The sequence below is a fragment of the Anabrus simplex genome, chromosome X (genome assembly GCF_040414725.1).
Source record: "Anabrus simplex isolate iqAnaSimp1 chromosome X, ASM4041472v1, whole genome shotgun sequence".
NCBI lineage: Eukaryota > Metazoa > Arthropoda > Insecta > Orthoptera > Tettigoniidae > Anabrus > Anabrus simplex.
This window is the reverse complement of record NC_090279.1, coordinates 10,485,616-10,507,712: the sequence shown is the minus strand read 5'-3', so window position 1 is coordinate 10,507,712 and position 22,097 is coordinate 10,485,616. Positions and strand designations below refer to the sequence as shown.

Here is a 22,097-nt window from a genome sequence, read left to right as displayed (position 1 = left end):
TGGAACTTGGGACTGTTAGATCGGCACCGTAGTACTGTTCGTTAAAAGTGAGAAAATCTGCAGTTTTTCATTTGATCGAGTATTTTATATATAACGTTGGTTTTAATCGCTACATTCCTACCGACTATTTTGTAATGACCTATGTTGACATCTTTTAGGAAAACCACAAATTCAGTCTTTCTGAAAATCCCGCAGGGAAGCACGGGTACATCAACTAGCAATTATAAATAAATATCCCTTGTTGATTCGTACCGTGGCGTACTTTTTGAAAAAAGGTCATGTATATAACTTTTTAAAATATGATTCTGAAAATGAATATTTGTTTTCAGCGTTAGCGCGAGTTCGCCTGTGTACTGAATGCTGCACGACATCGTTCTCCTGTAGGCCGCAGAGTGGCCTTGTATCCTAGGTGTGTTGGCTGAATCACAGTTAATTACAGTTAAAAATCACTGCTACTTCAAAATAGCAATCACAGTTTGACCTGTGAGTGTAAAATCACTGCTAGTCACACCACTACTTTTCAAAGTCTTCTAAGGAACAAGGCTAATGGCGTCCATCTCACAGCTTGCTCAGAACAAGACTCCTCGCTCGCTAGTTGACGAGACAGAAAAACAACTGCAGAGCGCTCCGGTCAAGAGAGACACTACGCATGCTCAAGTCAAGGATTAGCTTATTGGGCCAATAAGGAAAATCAAAATTATTGACGTAATGACGGATTTTAAATGCATTTTAAATAGCCACAGTACCGGCACATAAATTAACGGCAATGCAACAATGGCCGAGAATTGCAGATAAGGTCCCCACACACAAATACATATGTTCAACAAATGAGGGTATCGTAAATTATAGTCACAGAAAATATTAAATCATATTGATTATAACCATAATCATAGATCAAGAAGCCATCTCCTTGTCGGCAGAAGACTGCACAATATCTTAATTCTAGTGGGGAGGAAATATTAGATCATTCTGTATATATATCATCATCTCACTAATCTAATTATCATTGTGGAACAACTTCGACTACTTCATCATGGCACTCAACCCTTAATCACATCTCTGAGAGGCAAGTTTCGGATCCCTTCAGCAAGGGGGGCGGTAAAGAAGCAACATTTATGCACGTCTCAAGGGTCGTAAGTTCAATGCAGATACTTCTGAACAATTAACGCGAAATACACAAAGTGTGCGTGTACCCATTTCTTAACACTAGAATAGACTATGCTGGCTCAATTCTCATAAACATTGGCGTGAGATGGAACAAGACCAGACTGCCTAGCTACCAAGTCTCTCTACATAGACATGATACCTGATCTCACAACAACTACATTGCTCGCCTCTCTTTGTTCACTTATTTTCACAGAGGTCACCCCATGAACATTTACAGTGATAATGGCACAAACTTCTTCAGAGCAGCTAAGGAAATCAAGGCCTTTCTGAAAAACAATCCTGAGAAAAACCAGCTCTTCCCTGCTACTGCAGGCATGGGACTTATACAGCATTCCATCCCTCCTGCAGCATTACACTTTGATAGAAAACGAGAAGCAGCTGTCAACAGTCTGATATATCACCTTAGAAGAGTGATGAATTCTTATTTCTTGACCAACAAAGAATGGACCACTCTTACAACACATACTCACATCTCTTCACTAAAGTTAAATGATGACACTTTTGACACTTCTTACCTAACTACATCCAATTTCCTTGTAGGAGAGAAAAATACTACACTCCCTGATCATGATTATACTTCCTCTCTCATTATCCAGATGGCTGTATATTGAGCAGCCAACCCAGAATTCCTGAAAGAGATTGTCAATTAAATATCCCAATAAATGGGCAGTTAAATACCCCATAACAACATAGTCACACTGAAAGAAACACATGCTATGCAGTGGACGATGGCAGTGATCCTAATTCATGTAACAAATGTTCAGGTGAGTAATGGGGAACATACAAAGCCTATTCACAAACACTGTCCTTTATGACACATGAAACAGAAAGGCAAGATCACTCTTGAAGGGCTCATTTATTCATTGAAATTTTAAGTAATATTATAAGTCACCATAGACTAGTATCATCACAGACCACATTAGGAAGGATAAGAATGTTTTCTACTTGCCACAAGATGGCTACAATGTATGTAGTACATAAGTGAATTCTGACAGTAAGCAAGCAATCACCTGCAACTTGTATCTACAAATAATTGTATTATCTAGAAGTCAATAATTAATATAATCAACAAGATTACAATGGTGTTTCATTTGGAACAACTAGTAAAATACCCAGGAACAGTAACAAAAAAGTGCTCCTTATAGCAACTCCGCGTTGGAAAAAATTCACTAAGTCAAAAATATTAGTAGCAACGATACCACCTCCATAATGATATACAGTAGAGATCTTTGGATCTACCCCAACTGCTGCGTGATACATAATGCAAAATCTTAAAGAACATGAAGGACAGGTGAAAATTAGGTAAGTAAACAGTCAATCTCATAAAAAGGTGTATCAATCATATGTATTGAAATGAAGGGTCAACCACTGATATCTGTTCAGCAATTTTCTATTTTCAGTACCTAAGAATGGCTTATCAAATTATGTACATTACCTCAAGTGAGTTTTCCTGCATTGGCCCTGGCTCTGTTAACTCTGATTTGGCTTCTTTTTTCAGTGGTATCATTTCTGATACATTTTCAATATTTTCCTGTGGAAAATAAGATACATAAGTTATGCACGTAACACACATTTACAAATACTGTCACCAACAAATGAGCATGATAATTTACTACTTCCAAGTATTACAGTTACTTTCAAAATTTTACTACTGTTTAAGAGAGATTTCTACCAGCAGAGGATTTCAAAACCAAAGGCTGCACTGAGAATGGTGTTATCATCCTTGTTCAAACCTAATGTCAGAGAAAGCATGAGACTGAGAACCAAATATAAAGTTAGAAGCATTTTCTAGCCATATCAGAAGATATCCTACCAGAGATGGAATTGGGACCATCTCGCACAAAATTTTGGAAGGAATCTGCCACAGACATAAACACTAAATTATATTAATTGATTTTATGTATCCAATTACGTCTATCAAATCATTGAGGTTGTTTGAATCACATCCAAGTATTAAAACTGTCCTAAATCTTTTGCCATACAGTGAGAAATATTAATACTATGCTCTTAACATTCATTTTGTTTAGACAGACAGATCAAAATCCCTTGAAACATTTTAATCACTTTCTATAATCTGGTTTTGGCAAGCTCACAGGGGATAAACACTGCATTGAGACAGTTCTGTTCATCCAAGTGTAAAAATAAAAAACGAACATGAAAGAAGCAGGCTTATCACAGTCATAGACCAGGGAAAGATGTGATGCAGGTCAAACATAAAGCAACTACAAATGAAATGTTTTACTACTACAAGGATGTTATGCAGTGTTCTGTGAAGAACTGTGGGGATGAGAACACCATCAGTGTTGGAGTGTACATCTGCAGTTTCAGAAGCTCTTTCATGATCTACGAAGGTCATCCAATAAATAAGTTTCCCTATTTTTTCTCTGCAAATCACATGTTTTAGAATTAAGTTGGTACTGTAGGAACTTCCACTGGCGTATGGCTGGGGTAAGGTGATCTTCAACCGCACGTGCTTGCTCTGTGTTCACCAGTACGGCGCTACCTGCCATAGAGCTACCAATTGAAAGCGTGTCCACTTGTGAACTTTGTTCTGTTATTCGGTTTACCATGGCAAAAAATGAAGTGGCTACCAATATTCATTGTCATTTGGTGTGAGTTTATAATGAAAAATGCATGCTGGCATTCATGGTTCCTGGAACAACAGCACGATGTACATGATGACAAGCGCCAGTCCCAATACAGCCACTGTTGCAGGTCGGAATGTGGTGGACGAAGATTAACGCGTCAGCACTGATGAGATAATGAATCTACTGCCTCCCGGCACGGAACCTGGGCAGTCCTTTACTGCAATGATATTGCTGAATGTCTTGCAGTATTGAAAAGTCTGTGCAAGATGGGTCCCAAGTTTTCTTACTGATGCTCACAAGCAATAACAGAACGAGGTAGCCTGAGCTTTCCTGCAAATGCTTCAAAGAGAGGGAGATCAAATGTCTCCCCGCATTGTTACTGGAGATGAAAGCAGGGCGCATTATTCAACTCTAAAAACAGAACCACAAAGCATGCTATGGAAGAAACTTGGCGAACATGCTCATAAAAAGGGCCAAGACCTCAGACTCTTTTTTACAATTTACTTTATATCGCACCGACACAAATAGGTCTTATGTTGACGATTGGAGAGGAAGAGCCTAGGAGTGGGAAGGAAGCAGCTGTGGCGTTAATTAAGGTACATCCCCAATACTTACCTGGTATCAAAATGGGAAACCACGGAAATCCATCTTCAGGGCTGCCGACAGTGGGGTTCGAACGCACTATCTCCCAGATGCAAGCTCACAGCTGCGCGGCCTTAACCGCATGGCCAACTTGCCCGGTTAGACCTCAGCCTCTGTAGGCATAGTTTTGGCTACTGCCTTTTGGGACTGTAATGATGTTGTATTGGTTGACTGACCGCCCCAATGCACTGTGGTCACACATGAGAGGTCCTGCAAGGTCCTTACAAAGCTCAGAGTTGAAATCCAACGAAAACGTTCTTGTCTTGTCTCAGAAAATATTGCCCATTCAGCTCAAGGGATGCAGGATTTGCTGCAGAACTTCAAAAGGGACCTTTTTCCCCATCCACCTTATTCTGCGGAACTTGCCCCGAGTGATTTCCATCTCTATCCACAACTCAAGTTGCACCTTGGAGGTAAGCAGTTTGCAACTGATGAAGAGGTGGAAGAGGAAGTGCACCGCTGTCTACAGAGATGGGACCCAACCCGGTATGATGAAGGTATCAAGAAACTGCTGCCAAGATAACAAAATATTTGGACTGAAATAGTGACTATGTGTAAAAGTAGTGTACGAGTTGTAGAATGAAAATTAAATATTTCTCAAAGGTAAATAAAACCAAGCACCATGGGGCAACAGCCCTCGTAGGGCCATGGCTTACCAAGTGACCACTGCTCAGCCCAAAGGCCTACAGATTACGAGGTGTCATGTGGTGAGCACGAACAATCCTCTCCGTTGTTATTCTAGACTTCCTAGACCAGGGCCACCATCTCACTGTCAGATAGCTCCTCAATTTTAATCACATAGGCTGAGTAGACCTCCAACCAGCCCTCAGATGCAGGTAAAAATCCCTGACCTGGCCAGGAATTGAACCCGGGGCCTCTGGGTAAGAGGCAGGCATGCTACCCCGACACTGCAGGGCCAGCACAAGTGTAAATAGCCTGCTTGTATTTTTTGTAAAATAGGGAAACCTATTTATCGGATGGCCCTCGTACAACGAGACCTTTAAACTTCTCACTTGGATTCATGAAACATTTTGACACTACAGGGGTGCAGGAGGGACTGCGATCAAAAGCTTACATTCTATTAAAAGTTAGTTTACTAATAAAAGCGAATTAAAGTATAAAATTCCAGAATATACTCACTTATCCCATTTAATACAGAAGAAATCGAACAGTAGCTGAACTAATGAAAGGAAGATAAAATGATGCACAAAATGGAGAGTTTGTTAAAGATGAAGCCATACTTTCCATTGTAGACTTAGTTAAATGTAACAAAAATCTTTCTAGTTTGTCAAACATACAATTTTAACATAAATTATTACACTATAAACATACCCGTAAAAAATAAACACTCTATTATACAAAGAATGACATGTTTCATTCTACAAGAACATCCTCAGATTCTATGAAATCACCCAAAATATGCATATATGTACAGCATTGTTTACGTTGCATAAACTTGTCAATGATAGAGAGTTCAGTGATAATATGAGCCAGTACTGACAAATAAGAAATTTACAAGTATTAATATATCGAGAAAACTCCTGAACTTATCTAGACTGCCAATGCCAACTTTGTTGTCACCAAATACTATTTAAGGACTGTGGTCATGGAGAGGTAAATGGAAAGTTTTGAGTATAGCATAAACCTTACGGAGAGGGGAAGGGAAGAATGAGAGGGGAGCGCCGAACATTGTGGATCCCTCCTACTGGATGTTAAAATCTAGTACACTGTACCATAGAGAGGAGAGGGGGAAGTAGGATGGAACGAGTGGAGCACTGTGGAATACTCTTTCCACACTAGAGAGGGGAGAGAAGGTTATTAACCTACTTCATGTTATAATGTACTTTTATTTAAGATGGATGAATGCAACTGAATGATTTTAGATGAATAATGTATGGAATTGAAATAGAGAATATCTATAGGAAATTATTGTGATAAATGCCAATTTAATGAGTAAGTATGGTCCAGATATTATGTGAGTAGAGCGATGTGCAGGGAATTATTTAAGTGTGTATGGTCATTAAAGTTGGTTACGTTAGCACTTTTTGCGATGTAGATCTCGATTGCTTCCCTCATATTCGAAGATTTTATTTTATTTTCAATGTGTAAAATTTTTAGATATGTGTTGATGTCTGTGAAATAGTGTGAACTGTCATATATGTGCTCCCCAAAGGCTGAATGCTGATTATATCTGATTGTTTATTGTATTCTTTGAATCTTGTGTGGAAATTTTGTTTTGTCTGACCTATATAGGTGGCATTGCAGTTAAGTTCTTGGCACTTGAGTTCATAGACTCGGGACTTTGAGAAAGGGTCTTTTTTTTGTTTAGGTGCACTTGTTGATGTGTATCTGCAGTGTGTTGTTCATCCTAAAGGTTAATTAAAACCCTGTTTCCTAAAGATATAACCTACTTTTTATGTGTTATTATTAATGTAGTTGAGGACCAAGTGTGATGGTTTTCCAGGGACTTTTCTTTTGTTTCTTTAATATTTTATCTACTGTGCCTGGAGGGTGGTTGTCTTCTTTCATGATTTGTTTAACAATTTGTGCCTCTTCATTGAAATCCATTGTACTCATTGGTATGGAAACAGCTCTGTGTATCATTGTATTCAATCCTGCTATTTTTAGTGTGTATGCATGGTTAGACTCGTCAATAGCATGCAACACCTGAGTGGGCTTGCTGTACACTTTGTAAGACAGGTTGCCATTATTCCTGCTGATTGTGGTGTTATTTTCTTATTAGATTCTTGCTCCATTGTGAAGCTGGTGGAATTTTGTAAATAATTTAGTGTGTTTAATAACTGGTGTGCATTAGTGAAGTCATCATCATATGCACATGATGTCACCTACATACCTGCTCCAGTATAATATTCCTTTTGAATGCTGATACGTTCAGAAGATGTTTTCAAAGTTATTCAAAAAATGTTTGCTATTATACCTTATAATGGTGAGCCCATGGCTAACCCTTCTTTGTGGCAATAGATCTTGTCAGTGAATGCAAAGCAATTTTGGTGTAGCATTGTTCTATCAAGGCTAATTATTTCTTTGGTTGCCTGCAGTGAAGTATTTTCTTTATGAAGATTTTCGATAATTTTAATGGATTCATCTATTGTTACATTGGTGTACATTTTTGCTCCGCTTATCCCCAGGTTTCAACCTATTAATTGTCCGACTCGTTGGCTGAATGGTCAGCGTACTGGCCTTCGGTTCAGAGGGTCCTGGGTTCGATTCCCGGCTGGGTCGGGGATTTTAACCTTCATTGGATAATTCCAATGGCCCGGGGGCTGGGCGTTTGTGCTGTCCCCAACATCCCTGCAACTCACACACCACACATAACACAGTCCTCCACCACAATAGCACGCAGTTACCTACACATGGAAGATGCCGCCCACCCTCATCGGAGGGTCTGCCTTACAAGGGCTGCACTCGGCTAGAAATAGCCACACGAAAAAACCCTATTAATTAGGAAACATTCAAGCAGAGCACACCATTTCATAAAAGGTTAAATATTATAAAAAATATTGATCACAATTTATTCACATTTTCAATAATATTAGAAAACATGCCATCATTTACAACGTTTAACATACCATCATGTCCATTTCTGTATTCATTGAGTCATAAGTTTGTCAGTTCAAACCCCCACCCGTGCTGGAGATACTCAACACTGAGGTAGGCTGTATTTGTCACATTCTCATGTTGTCTAAATCCCCCTAAGCCAATAAAGATGAGATTCTGGAAGTGTAATGGTGACCTTGTATATCAACTTTCATTTCCTCTAGCAAGTGCCTTCCCATTCTGTTTCTATTTTACTGAAATGCGCCTGTTTGATTGCTGCATTGATATATACGCAATCGGTAATGTCACGGAATAGATTGTCTCCGCCTAACATATTTAAAAATAATTCTCATAATACTCTTTTGAAGTTATTGATAGGTTCAACATCATCCATATAATCATTGAGTAATGAAACAAAATGTTTGTGTTACCTGAATTGCAGCCGCATCATCATCAGGTCCGATTTCTAGATATCCGTTTTTAATTATATCACAGTTATCAGTAAAATTATCTTTGTTGATATGTTATTTACTCACTAAAAATTTACCTCCACCCCTGCTCAACAATTCTGTGTCATTTCTTATGCCGTTATTCAGCTCAGTCTCAATATCCGCAGTATTCAATCCCGTTATGTTCACGAATTAAACAGCTGACCAGCATTCGCGGAAGTTCAAGACCGTTGCCTAGACAACTTCAAGACGAATTCTCACTCTTCTTTTATTTCCTAAGCCTTGTAGATTGTACTGCATGTTCATCAAAGCCTAATAAACAATTCACTACCAAAAAATACAAAACTATTGCAAAGATTGCACACGTATGCAGATAATGCAGCTAGGTGTTTTCGGGCAATACGGACCGTAAGGCAAAGTGAACAGTCGGCCGCTTTCGGGCGGGAAGGGGTTGATTAGTTCTAGACTGGTTTAAATTTATCTGTCTTTTTTAAGTGAGATTTTCTCTTTTAGGAATTTTTAAGTTGTTAGCTTAAATTGTAACTTGGCACATCATAATTTACTATTGGTCTAATGGGACATGAGCTTTTGTGTATTTTGGGGATGGCCCTTACTGTGGGGAGTTTGGGATTTTTTGATGGTGAGGCATTCTTTTTCTTGTTCTGTGAGAATGAAGTCTGTTTGCTGGATAGCTTGTTTTATTTTGTTTTGAAATTTATTTGTAGGATCACATTGTAGTTTTTGAATTCCGTTGTTGTTGATGACAGCTATTGTTCTTTTTTATATACCCAAGAATAGAACATAATAAGAAGTGTCAAGAGTATAGATCTTGAATAGCAGTGCACTCACATCTCAGATATATTCAGACACCGTTCTGTTCTGTAGTGCCTGTAATTTAGAACTCAACCAGCACACATTTATTCAGAGAACAGTGTGCATAAGCTGCAGAATTTCACCTTTCAGCAACTCCTGGATAATATCACATCTTTAAATTAGCAGTTCACAGTTTTGGGAGTAGATTTTTGCTGTCGAGTCACAATTATTCATTGAATATCCCTCTTCCAACTCTCAAGGTTTTCAAAGACTCTGAGGTGCAAGAATGATGTGCAGGAATTCACTTTTATGCCAGTATAACTACAGACGTGTGCTGGGATATTCAGCTTCATCAAATACCTCTAGAATGGACCCAAATTACACTCGCCAACATGAAAGTAGAATGTTATCACATCACCATGTAAGCTATCAGATGAAGAGAGACCGAACTGTAAGCCACACATTCAGAAGATTACAATGGACTGTGTTTACAGTAGCAACAGACAGAGCAAGGAAAGATGATGACATAAGTAGCTTCTTCTCCAAAATTATTTCACAGCTTCCCCGCCAAGGTAGAGTTTTACTATGAGATCACCCAACATTAGTAACATTGTAAAGAAGTTTAAATGATGCAAATCTTACCTGAAATTTCTTTTGGAGGAAAAATATGTTCACTATGAGATTCAAAGACCTACTGGCCATAACCGAATTAAATCCAGCACCCACAATTGTCCTTCAGTTCAGCAGCTACTAGCACTAAATTTGGATAATGTATGATAGGAGATGATGTTAATCCCACAACGATACCATTACCAAACCATGGAGAATAAAAACATAACCATACAACCTACAGAAATCCATTTCAATAAAAGCCAGAAGTAATCAATAAACAATACACAGTCATTTGATGGGTACTTAGCTCATGAAATGTCCTGATGCCTCGATCTTGAAACGCTGCCTGTCACAACTTCATTGGTAGCTGGACCTAACCAAGGTTCCTTCACTATCAAGTCCACAACTTTAATTCAGCTTTTTGCCACTATCAAACATAGCATGCACTGCCATCTCCCTAGTAAATGCTAAGAGGCCAATTGTCCACTTGGCGACCATAATCTGGGGGCATGTACCACCAGAAGCCCTTTCCTTGCCCCACAAACAAAGTTTCTGTCACTAGTTGGACCTATAGATGTATATAAATACTGTTGTTTGTACTTCCTAAGAGTTGGCTGCCTTGCGTAGCACATTATCACATACTCCCAGACATAGAAACAAAAGAGAGACATACTTTTCCTAGATGCCCATGTAGCAAATGGCGACTGCTGGGGTTAATATTGGGGAAGCACATAGTAAATTATGCCCCTGCCAAACTTATTCAGCTACTAAGGGTTAAATTCTGACCTCTATAAAGTTATTTGCCATGAGACTCACAAGTGATGCATTTGCTGTTCTTTCAAGCCAGGCTGGTTCCTCTTTGATTTTTACTTGCAGGTCCATTTCACACTGCAACTGAAGTAGTTAGAAGGTACTGGGGTTCTTGATTACTTCCAATTGATTTTACACTGAAACATAGCCCAGAGAAATATATTACCTTATTGCAGTCATTGCTACTTAGGTTATCTGTCAACAGACTAAGCATTATGCTTGAAATTTTACATGATCGTCAATATTATGAACATTCCAAAAAGACTCAAAATTTTACATGACTGTTAATATTGTGATCATACCTATTGGACCTCAAGTTTTCTATGACTGATATTATGCAGAAGAATCTCCATAACAACACTGATAACCATAACAAGAATTCTACATATGATATCCTAAACGGAAACTTTTCAAAATTTCGAACCCTACTACCATATGTCGCAGCCTACAGTGTAAAGAACAACTCAACATTCGCAGCGTCACTATTAAATTGCAAACATAGGTAAATAACACAGCAACACAATAATTAAAATTAAGCACTACATATTGTAATTTCTTACTGAAACTAATATCCGCAATTCTTCACCTGCGTAGCCCTTCAGAAAAATTCTTCACTCCAAAAAATTTTGATAGGTAATGTAAGTTACGTTATATTGCTACAACACACGAGGAACAGATTTGCCGGCACTTGTGACACAAAGGCCAGGAGTTTTCAAAAAGAATGCCAGTTATATGCGTATACAGTTTTAATGCTTAAGTGGAAATAAAATTTAAAAAAATTAAAAATATTAAATGTTAAAAATATGTAGAATGCTGAAACTGAGAAAGATTAGTAGTATTAACTTCTTACTGTTCCCAAATGAGATTTATAATTTTCGGAAAAGTAAATTATAGAACTTGAACCTTACCGACAATAGAGATTGTGGACACAGTGTAAATGATATAAATCACAATTTCTCAATGAAGAAAATCTGTAGCACAATAAATTAACGGAATAGGCTGTACAAATGGCTAATACGCGTCTTATGTAACACATACCTCACACCTAGAGACAAAACCTGATATTTTAATTCAGTGTAATCACTTAAAACAAACACTTAAAGAACGGATTTGATTTGTATCAGTCAGTAGGACGGGCTGAATTTAGGAAAGGATGAATTACCAGTGAGAACTCCAGAGTACACGACACTTCTTGAAAACAGCACTGGGTGCAATGTCCCGTTATATTTCTAACTATCAACTATCAATACAGTCCTGCTCTAGTGGGCTTTACACGTGGTCAAAGAGAATGAGTAAGAGATGACTCTCAACGTTATTTTTCACTTCTGAACGCAACGGCCGCGCAAAGATCGCCAGGAATTGCACACCAGCGCCTCTAGTGTAAACAGGGCTGAACTAAAATTACCGGGCGGGTGATTTAAATAGTTTTGCGCGCGGAGAGTCCCCAGGTTCTCGTCCCCCCTCCACTCTTAAATATTATATTAAATATATTTTTTCTTTTCTTCTTTCTCTTCTATTTTTCTTTCATTTCCTTTTCTTTCTTTCCTTCTTTCTGTTACATTTTTCTGAAATACTGCATTCTGAACAACAATACACCTGGAGGTTGGACTGTGCTTTATTATTATTATTAATAATTTTTTTGCTGGAGAAAAGAAGCTTACCACCTTGTGCTGCTTATTATAATTATTTCAATTATGGAGCTAAATTTCATTTTTACTAATTCACAAAACCTTGAAGGATCGGAGTGACTGGCCTTGCCTGTGCTGCTTTTGTTTGTTTCTGCTGAGGAAAAATGAAGCTAACTCACAAAGGGAGGAAGGAAGTGACCTGAAGGTGAGTGGGATTGGCAATCCTTATCTCAGATTAAGACCTATGACAGAAATAGACACTAACATCCCCTCGTACATCAGTCCTCTTTAACACTACTTAAGCCAACTGTAACAATCAATAGTATCAAGATATGCCACTTATGCAGGAAATAAAATATAAATACAATGTAAGAAAGAAAATCAAATACAGGAGCCAAAATGATGAAAGGAAACTCATATGCTAAGGAGGGAGTTTGTAGGATTCAAAGGTAAATTGAAATGAAACATGATCTTTTGATTTATGGAGCTATATTCTACCTACTATCCACAGTGTTACAGGTATAATATTGTGTAGAAATTATATTCAGCAGTGTTAATCATCAATTAATATTCATCAGCCAGAAAACTATTCAATACAACACAAATACAAGATCATTAATTTATGAAAGAGAGACTGGAACTGACAAGGTACAACATAATACTTTTCTCTCTTATTGCAGTTTAACGTTGCACTGACACTGCAAAAGTTTTCAGCAACACCATTTGTATTTTCCCAAGGAACTTACTATATGATCCACCTTTCAGTCTGTCAAAAGAGGCACCTAGGGCCACACACTGAAAAATATTGAGATTTGTACTTCTTTTGCATCTACTAGAGGATGGCAAATCTCTGGCAGAGTAGTGTTTGAAGAAACCAAGACATGATAGCACATACTCTGTTTCTACATACTGCACCAAAACACAACATATCATTCAATCAGTCATCTGCATTTAGATGATAAACAATGTCAAGCTACAAAATTGTATGCATCCCTTGTATTCATTGATCTACACTATTTACAATAAAAATGTTCTATTTTATGTGACTGTAGGATATATCAAAAATGTTCTGCTACATTTAAAAGGATGGAATCATGAATATATTTGAGGGTTTAAAAGACAAGAGAGAGCTTACAGATTCTGTGATTGCTCGCTCTTACAACATACAGGAGGTACAAATAATGCTTCCTTTCAGTCCATCCGCAGGAGAGGAGTTCTAATAAATTTACAGAAATATGTAGCATCAGGATCTACATACAATAATATGGCAGCTGATAAAGCACAAAACATTCCCATGCCAAGTCACAACATAGCTCCACCTATTAACAGCTATGTCCAAGGAATTGCTTGCTAATTTAGTACAGTATTATGAACAATATGCTGCTATTTCCACAACATTACGGTGTGCTGTGACCTAGACGAAATGCCAGTTGAAGACAGTGGAAACTCACTTCAGACAGTGCCATTTGTACCTACTGTATATCGAAGGCAGAAATCTATGTTAATGGTTGCAGAGTAGGCTGATCTGTGGTCTAACAGCATGCACTCCAACCGGCCAACCAAGCAGAGGAGGGGTGGCTATGGTTCCACCGTGTTTCTACACCTCTGCATTTGGGACACAGAAATGGGCTGTTCCCCTACCACTGGCTGTCCTGAGATTGGTTTTTCCTTTCGCCTGCAGTAAGGCGATTGATGGGACAGTTCCTAGTATATGTCATGGCCACCAAACATCTTGCCCTCACCACAAATCTCCATGCTTAAGATGATGATGCCTGTTGATTAAAAGGGCCTAAAATCTACTTCATTGTTTTAAGAGAAAGTACAACTAGGCAACCATCCCCTATATATATTAGTAATCGGAGAGAAGAAATGGAAGGGGGCTGACACAAGGAAAAATGATGGTATCAGCTAAGAAGGACCATGCCCTTTGAGGAAAATAAGACTCCCTAGGCCTCCATACATAATACAATCGGGGGCAGAAAAGAACAGGTCGTGATCGAGGTAGATCAGATAGGATAGATGAAAGTGGGGAGCCTGCCACAAGTAAGCGGAAGCAGTGCCAAAATTCAATTAAGGGATCCGTGGTCGCCTACCCAAGCTCCCAAGTACAGAGCCCACATGGGACCCCTTTTAGTGGTCTCTTACAGCAGGCAGAGGATGCTGTGGCTCTTATTATACTGCCACGACCCACAGGGGGACAACTATGATAAGGCTAGTTGCTTTACGTTGCACCGACACAGATAGGTCTTATGACGATGATGGGACAGGAATGGACTAGGAATGGGAAGGAAGCACCCGTGGCCCTAATTAAGGTACAGCCCCAGCATTTGCCTGGTGTGAAAATGGGAAACCACAGAAAACCATTTTCTGGGCTGCCGATAGTGGGGTTCGAACCTATCTCCCGAATACTGGATACTGGCCGCACTTATGTTTCAAATTATCCGAAATTCATTTGCCTTGGTGTGGTATGTTTTCATGTTCTGGCCTCAGGAGATTAGTAAAACAAGAACAGTAAGGATGCTTACCTCAAATATCTTGTACTTTTTCTTCAAACACGCAAACGAAGATAACATTTATACGCAAGCAAATCAAAGTAAAGCTAATTGTCACAAACGTCAAAAACGTGGTCCAAGTTGTCAAACTCAAATCGACCAATAGCAATCGGGAGATGTTTCTACCAATATGAGCTGCCGTATTCGTCACGTGGGCTTAGGGTGAGTGACGTGATGTACAATAGCGCGCCCACGCGGGTGGAGGGCAAACGTATTCCGTCTGAGCCGGGCCCTCGGAACGCTAGGACTTATGCTGCTGTCAAACCCTTTCACGTGGTAGTGGTGGGCGTAAAGTTCGGCAGAAAGGTTCACTGCCAACTCAATCCTACATATATAGATTGAGACGGCGGTGGTTCGGTTATTGATGATGGGGAAGAAGGGGCGTTACCGTTGAAGGAGGGATTGGATATGGGTGGGGTATAGTAGCCATTACTGAATGAAAACAGCTCATTTGCGAACTTTAATCTGAAAATGCAACAACCCGACAACATTATAGAGATCATTTTGCAGTTGCTCACAATCTTGTAACTTATTTATTACTCTATACAGAATAACATCTGCGAAAAGTCTTATCTCTGATTCCAATTCTTTACACATATCATTGATATATATAAGAAAACATAAAGGTCCAATAATACTGCCTTGAGGAATTCCCCTCTTAATTTTTACAGGGCCAGATAAAGCTTCACCTACTATAATTCTCTGAGTTCTATTTTCTAAAAACAGAGCCACCCATTCAGACACTCTTTTATCTAGTCCAACTGCACTCATTTTTGCCAGTAGTCTCCCATGATCTACCCTATGAAATGCCTTGGACAGGTCAGTCGCGATACAGTCCAATTGACCTCCTGAATCCAGGATATCTGCTATATCTTGCTGGAATCCTACAAATTTTGCTTCAGTGGAATAAACTTTGTAACAGTATGGCTTCTCTTCTGTGTGTGTCCGCATATGAACAGTTAGGTCAGAGTGCCTTTCTTTGTGAATGATTTGCCACAGACAATACAGCTGGTTGGCTTCTCGCCTGTATGGGTCCGCATATGTTCGGTTAGTTTGCCTCTCTTTATGATTCGCCTCTATGTCTCCGCATATGTTCGGTAAGTTTGCCTCTCTTTACGAATGATTTGCCACAGATATTGTAGCTGTATGGCTTCCCGCCTGTATGGGTCCCCATATGACCGGATAGAAAGCGTTTATGTATGAATGATTAGACACAGACATTGCAGCTGTTTGCCTTCTCGCCTGTATAGGTCCGCATATGATCGGTCAGACTGCCTTTCCTTGTGAATGATTTGCCACAGACATTGCAACTGTTGCAACTGTAAGACTTCTCGCCTGTATGGTTCCGCATATGTTCGATTAGTTTGCCTCTCTTTATGACTCGCCTGTATGGCTCCGCATACGTACGGTTAGTTTGCCTTTCTTTATGAATGATTCGTCATAGACATTGCAACTGTATGGCTTCTCGCCAGTATGGATCCGCAATTGATCGGTCAGAGTGCCTTTCTGTATGAATGATTTGCCACAGACATTGCAGCGGTAAAGCTTCTCGCCTGTATGGGTCCGCATATGATCGGTCGGATTGCCTTTCTTTGTGAATGATTTGTCACAGACATTGCACCTGTTTGGCTACACGCCTGTATGGGTAAGCATATGATCGGTCAGACTGCCTTTCGTTCTGAATGATTAGCCGCAGACATTGAACCTGTTTGGCTTTACGCATGTACGGGCACGCATATGATCGGTCAGACTGCCTTTCGTTGCGTATGATTTGCCACAGATATTGCAACTGTAAGGCTTCTCGCCTGTATGGGTCCGCATATGATCGGTCAGACTGCCTTTCGTTGCGTATGACTTGCCACAGATATTGCAGCGGTAAAGCTTCTCGCCTGTATGGGTCCGCATATGTTCGGTTAGTTGACATCTCTTTACGATTGATTTGCCACAGACATTACAGCTGTGTACCTTCTCGCCTGTATGGGTACACATATGAACAGTCAGACTACCTTTCGTTGTGAATGATTTACCACAGACATTGCAGCTGTAAGGCTTCTCGCCTGTATTGGTACCGATATGTTCGGTTAGTTTACCTTTCTGTATGAATGATTTGCCACAAGCATTGCACCTGTAAGGCTTTTCGCCTGTATGGGTACACATGAACGGTCAGACTGCTTTTCTGTACGAATAATTTGCTACAGGCATTGCAGCTGTTAAGCTTCTCGCCTGTATTCGTCCGCATATGATCGGTCAGATTGCCTTTCTTTGTGAATGATTTGTCACAGACATTGCACCTTTTTGGCTTCACGCTTGTATGGGTAAGCATATGATCTGTCAGACTGCCTTTCGTTGTGAATGATTAGCCACAGATATTGCAGCTGTAAGGCTTCTCGCCTGTATGGGTCTCCATATGTTCGGTTAGTTTACCTCTCTGTATGAATGATTTGCCACAGGTATTGCAGCTGTATGGCTTCTCGCCTGTATGGGTCCGCATATGACCGGTTAGAATGCCTTTCCGTATGAATGATTTACCACAGACATGGCAGCTGTAAGGCTTCTCGCCTGTATGGGTCCGCAAATGATCGGTCAGATTGCCTTTCTTTGTGAATGATTTGTCACAGACATTGCATCTGTTTGGCTTTACGCATGTATGGGCACGCATATGATCGGTCAGACTGCGTTTCGCTGCGTATGATTTGCCACAGATATTGCAGCTGTATGGCTTCTCGCCTGTATGGGTCCGCATATGTTCGGTTAGTTGAAATCTCTTTACGAATGATTTGCCACATACATTGCAGCTGTGTACCTTCTCGCCTGTATGGGTACACATATGAACAGTCAGACTGCCTTTCGTTGTGAATGATTTACCACATACATTGCAGCTGTAAGGCTTCTCGCCTGTATGGGTCCGCATATGTTCCTTTAGTTTACCTTTCTCTATGAAAGATTTGCCACAAGCATTGCAGATGTAGGGCTTCTCGCCTGTATGGGTCCGCATATGTGCGGTTAGTTTACCTCTCTCTAAGAATGATTTACCACAAACATTGCAGCTGTAAGGCTTTTCGCCTGTATGGGTACACATATGATCGGTCAGACTGCCTTTCTGTGAGAATGATTTGTTACAGAATTTGCAGCTGTAAGGCTTCTCGCCTGTATGGGTACGTAAATGAACAGTCAGACTGACTTTCGTTGTGAATGATTTTCCACAGACATTGCAGCTGTAAGGCTTCTCGCCTGTATGGGTCCGCATATGTTCGGTTAGTTTACCTCTCTTAATGAATGATTTGCCACAGATATTGCATCTGTATAGTTTCTCGCCTGCATGGGTCCGCATTTGACCGGTTAGACTGCCATTCTGCGTGAATGACTTGCTACAGACATTGCATTTGTTTGGCTTCTCTCCTGTTTGAGTCAGCTTGTGATAAGATAAACAGCTGTTCTTGACAAATGATTTGCAACATACAGTGCAAAAGTGAGGCTTGTTGCCTGTGTAAAAACCCATTTGACCTGCTAGTTTTTTACAGCTGATGGATTTTCCACAGACGTTGCAGAAGTATCGGTTCTCGCCCGTGCGAGACCGCATAACGTCCGGCCTTTTCCTGAAATTTGAATGAGATACTGAGCAATCGTTTATAATCCCACCTTTATGCAATCGCGTGTCCCCAGTCAGCATTTTCCTCTTTGTAAAGCAATTATCAGAAGATCCGCACACTTGGAGCGGGTGGATCCTGAGGTGTTTCGACAAGCTGCTTCGGCTACATAACACCTTTCCGCAGTGATCGCACTTGAAGGGTCGATCTTCCTTGTGTCTCTTCAGATGTCGCAAGAGGTCCAACTTCCTAGCCAGGACATCACTGCACACACTACACCTAAAACTAGATGATCCGCCTTCCGGAGGTTGATGATCTCTATGGCTCACCACGGGTCTCGATCTACAGTGACAAATTAAAACCATGTGACCAATAGTTCAACAGCCAACTCCACCACAACTCTCACACAGGGGATTTGCTACTGGACATTCCAATCACTGATATCCTGTGCAGAGAGCTCGTTACTCATAAACATTACATTCCTAAGAGTAAACATCATCTGAGGTTAAATTTCAAAAGCTCTCACTTGTTACGAGAATATGTTGCGTCTTTTCTTGATCACGATATCAGGCGCAAGAAACTTGTCACGGTTTAGAAATGTACGAGTTAATAGACAACCTCATTTGAAGAAAGGATGAGAAGTGGTCCAGCCTAAAAGGGTAAATACTCACACAAGCTCTTTAATCCAGCACATATTATTCTATCGAAATCCGTCGTCTGTCCCCCTACATAAAGAACGGCATATGCTTTCGAGTTTTGATCTTGTTGAAGCACTCTGCGCTTTGTTGCAGGGAAGTAATAATTTCTGTAAAGGACCTTGTTCTTTAGGTTGTTTGAGAGAATGTCTGTGCTGTAGACATTAATAAAGTTGAGAACGTTTGCCGACATTCAGCAAGATCTGTTTAAACAAGGCTAATCATTTATCAATGTTATTTTGTCACACAAATATACATATTGTATTTGTACATTGTTATATCACTATAGCATTTTATTATGTCACTGTGTCGCTTTTCCGAAATATGTATTTTTGATGTGCAATCAAACATAGCCAACCTATATATAGGACGGTAGGTTTATACAAGGACGTTCATACTTACTACCATGTACTACATCAGTCTACGTCTTAATTCCTGTATTTAACACGGTAGCCACTAATCCTCATGAAATCCTGGCAAAGCTGAAATATAACAAGTATACGACGGCTCTCTCGCTAGCATTGATATTGTCTTTTCTCCTCAAGACACTCCGGTTAAAGATATTATGAAGGCAACACAGAATATGGCATTGGTGGTAGCGTTTTATTACAATGTCCTAATATCCAAATTTTGAAACCAAACGCAACCTATCATGCCCTTGAATATTCTTACAAGTATTACTTTAACAATACGGATAGAAGCAGCATGAAAATCAAGGCTTGAGCCAAAATTCGAGATGACAAGACGTTGAATTGCACCGTAGTGGATATTGCTGCTATGTAAAAGAAGAAATATTACTCTATTTATTTCAAAAGATCACGGGCAACGTGATTATTTTTAGTGGATTAATAACATAGTTGGATAGCATCCAATTCTGAGCCTGTCTCCCCACCACAGAGTAGTTCTACATATTCTACGGAAGAAGGGCGGGAAATGCAAATTTCTTGGTTAAAGGTGAGATCCGCTTAAAACTGCGACATGGGAAAATCGATCACGCATGCTAAAATATATCGTAACATGGACTGGTACATTCCAATTCATGCTGTATGATCTGAATTTACATGGCCCAGTCGAATGAATGACTGGCTCACAAGCAAAGTAATGGGTGGCTCGACCATGTATTGTTACTGCACTCTTTGGAGAAAATAAGTGGACAAATGAAAGGGGGACATTGATTCCAGATATGACAGGCTAAATCTCTTGATCATCAAACAAGATATTGATGTTGACACCACTAGACAACAGGGGGCAGAAACTACGACACTGGATGGTATGTCATGCATTCTGTGGCATATCACACCAAGCAAAGGTGCAAAAGTCTGTAACACTTCTTCTTTACGTGAATACTTGATTCCTGTGACAAGTAATTTATCAGGTTCACAATTAGTTTTCAGTAAAATAATGTTTCATTTTGCATTAATAAATATCGTACACCAACCAGCTATATTGCTGTAACACGTGGCGCTTCCCAGGTGACGGGTACGGGTTCCCCGCTGGCCTGCCGATGAACTTGAGCAAAATATAAAAGCTCTCGCGTACCAAACATGTACAAAGTCCTTAATGGCAACTTTGGCGGAGATGGAGACGTTCACTAGAGACCAGATGGCGGAAGAGGTACACTAAATTTCTGGAAGTTAATGCAGAAAAGAGGGTAGCGTTTCTTCTCTAGAAGAGTGGGTGAAAAAGGCATCTGTTCTCCATGTCCGCAGCTGCGTTACTACCTTCCGTCATGAGCACTTAAATGCTTCAAGACAAGCCGGCCGTAAGATAATGCCGTTACATCATTACAGAAATATGTCTCATGGTATCGGAGCCAAGGTTAGTGCAGCCCCTGGAAGGGACGCGCATTGGCAGTGCCCAGTCAGCATGAAAAGTATGCTAGGGTTACCGTCGCACGGGCTGTGACGGCTAACCATGCTAGAACCCACATTATGTATCCCATCATTGAATTATGCCTGGGTGAAGTAGCGAATACGCCACTGCACTTGAGAGAAGGCTTGTAGGCATTTGAGAGGTGCGGAAAAAAAGATGGAATGGAGAAAAGTCATGTGAAAAGAGGTGTGGTTACTAACTGGTGTACAACATAAACCGAAGAACAGCTCATGGTGTTGACATTGTCATATCAGCTAAATTTGACGGTTCAGTCTCCGAGGTGCAAAAGTTTGACAATCGCTTGATGTAACTCGTCCGCATTGGGGAGAGAAGGAAATTCCAATTATTCAGCGCAACGCTCCAGAAACTGACGTGCGCATGGAAACCAAAGATGCGTTCTGGGCACTGCCTGACAAGAAGACCGCTGACTATCTTATCGCTGCCGCTGATCTGAATGGACGTGTCGGACCGAGGAAAGAAGAACAAACAGTCCATGGCGTTCATGGATATGGAGAAAAGAACGACGATGCCCAACAAATTCGCGATTATGCAGAAACTGATCACCGCAAACACACGGTTCAAAAAGAGTGATATTCATCTACTCTGTACTACAGTGGCTCCCATCCAATTGGCATTGACTACATCCTTGTGAGAGGGGAAATCTCGAAGATGTTCTAGAGATAACAGTTGTCCCTTATTAAATCCTTGTGATGCAACAAGACCAGTCATCTAAGCTGTGGATAAAGTCACCAAGAGCCCAATACTTCACAGGAAATAGACAATTGGGATCAAATGGTTGCCCCTGATGAAGGAGACTAACGTCGTTGCAAAAGTTACAGAGCCACAAATCACCATAGTTGAAGTGAGCCGGACTAAACTGAAAGACGCCTTTCGCTCTATTCCTGGAACAATTAAGTCAGGGCGACGACAACGAAGGATTAAACATGATATATGGCCAAGGAATGAAGATTTTAAATATGCAGTACGGTTGAAGAAGCAGCTGTACCACGAGTTTCTTGCTCGTTGGAATGCCTACAAGGCAGCCACTCGTAAAATGAAGGAGGTATTTGCCGTAACAAAATCAAACCGGTAGGCAGGTCTATATGTGAAACATGACATGCGCG

General features: G+C 40.3%; 1 protein-coding gene across 1 annotated transcript in view; it reads right to left on the bottom strand.

Annotated features, from left to right (window-relative positions):
* Positions 1-17,175: 17,175 nt before the first annotated feature.
* The window catches only part of LOC137503163 (zinc finger protein 37A-like), an 84,041-nt gene continuing 79,119 nt past the window's right edge, over positions 17,176-22,097 (bottom strand). Inside the window, exons 4-5 of the mRNA XM_068230638.1 lie at positions 17,664-18,050; positions 17,176-17,411 (exon numbers count right to left, since the gene is read on the bottom strand). Coding sequence (XP_068086739.1) covers positions 17,176-17,411; positions 17,664-18,050 — 623 coding nt within the window. The remainder of the gene's footprint in view (positions 17,412-17,663; positions 18,051-22,097) is intronic.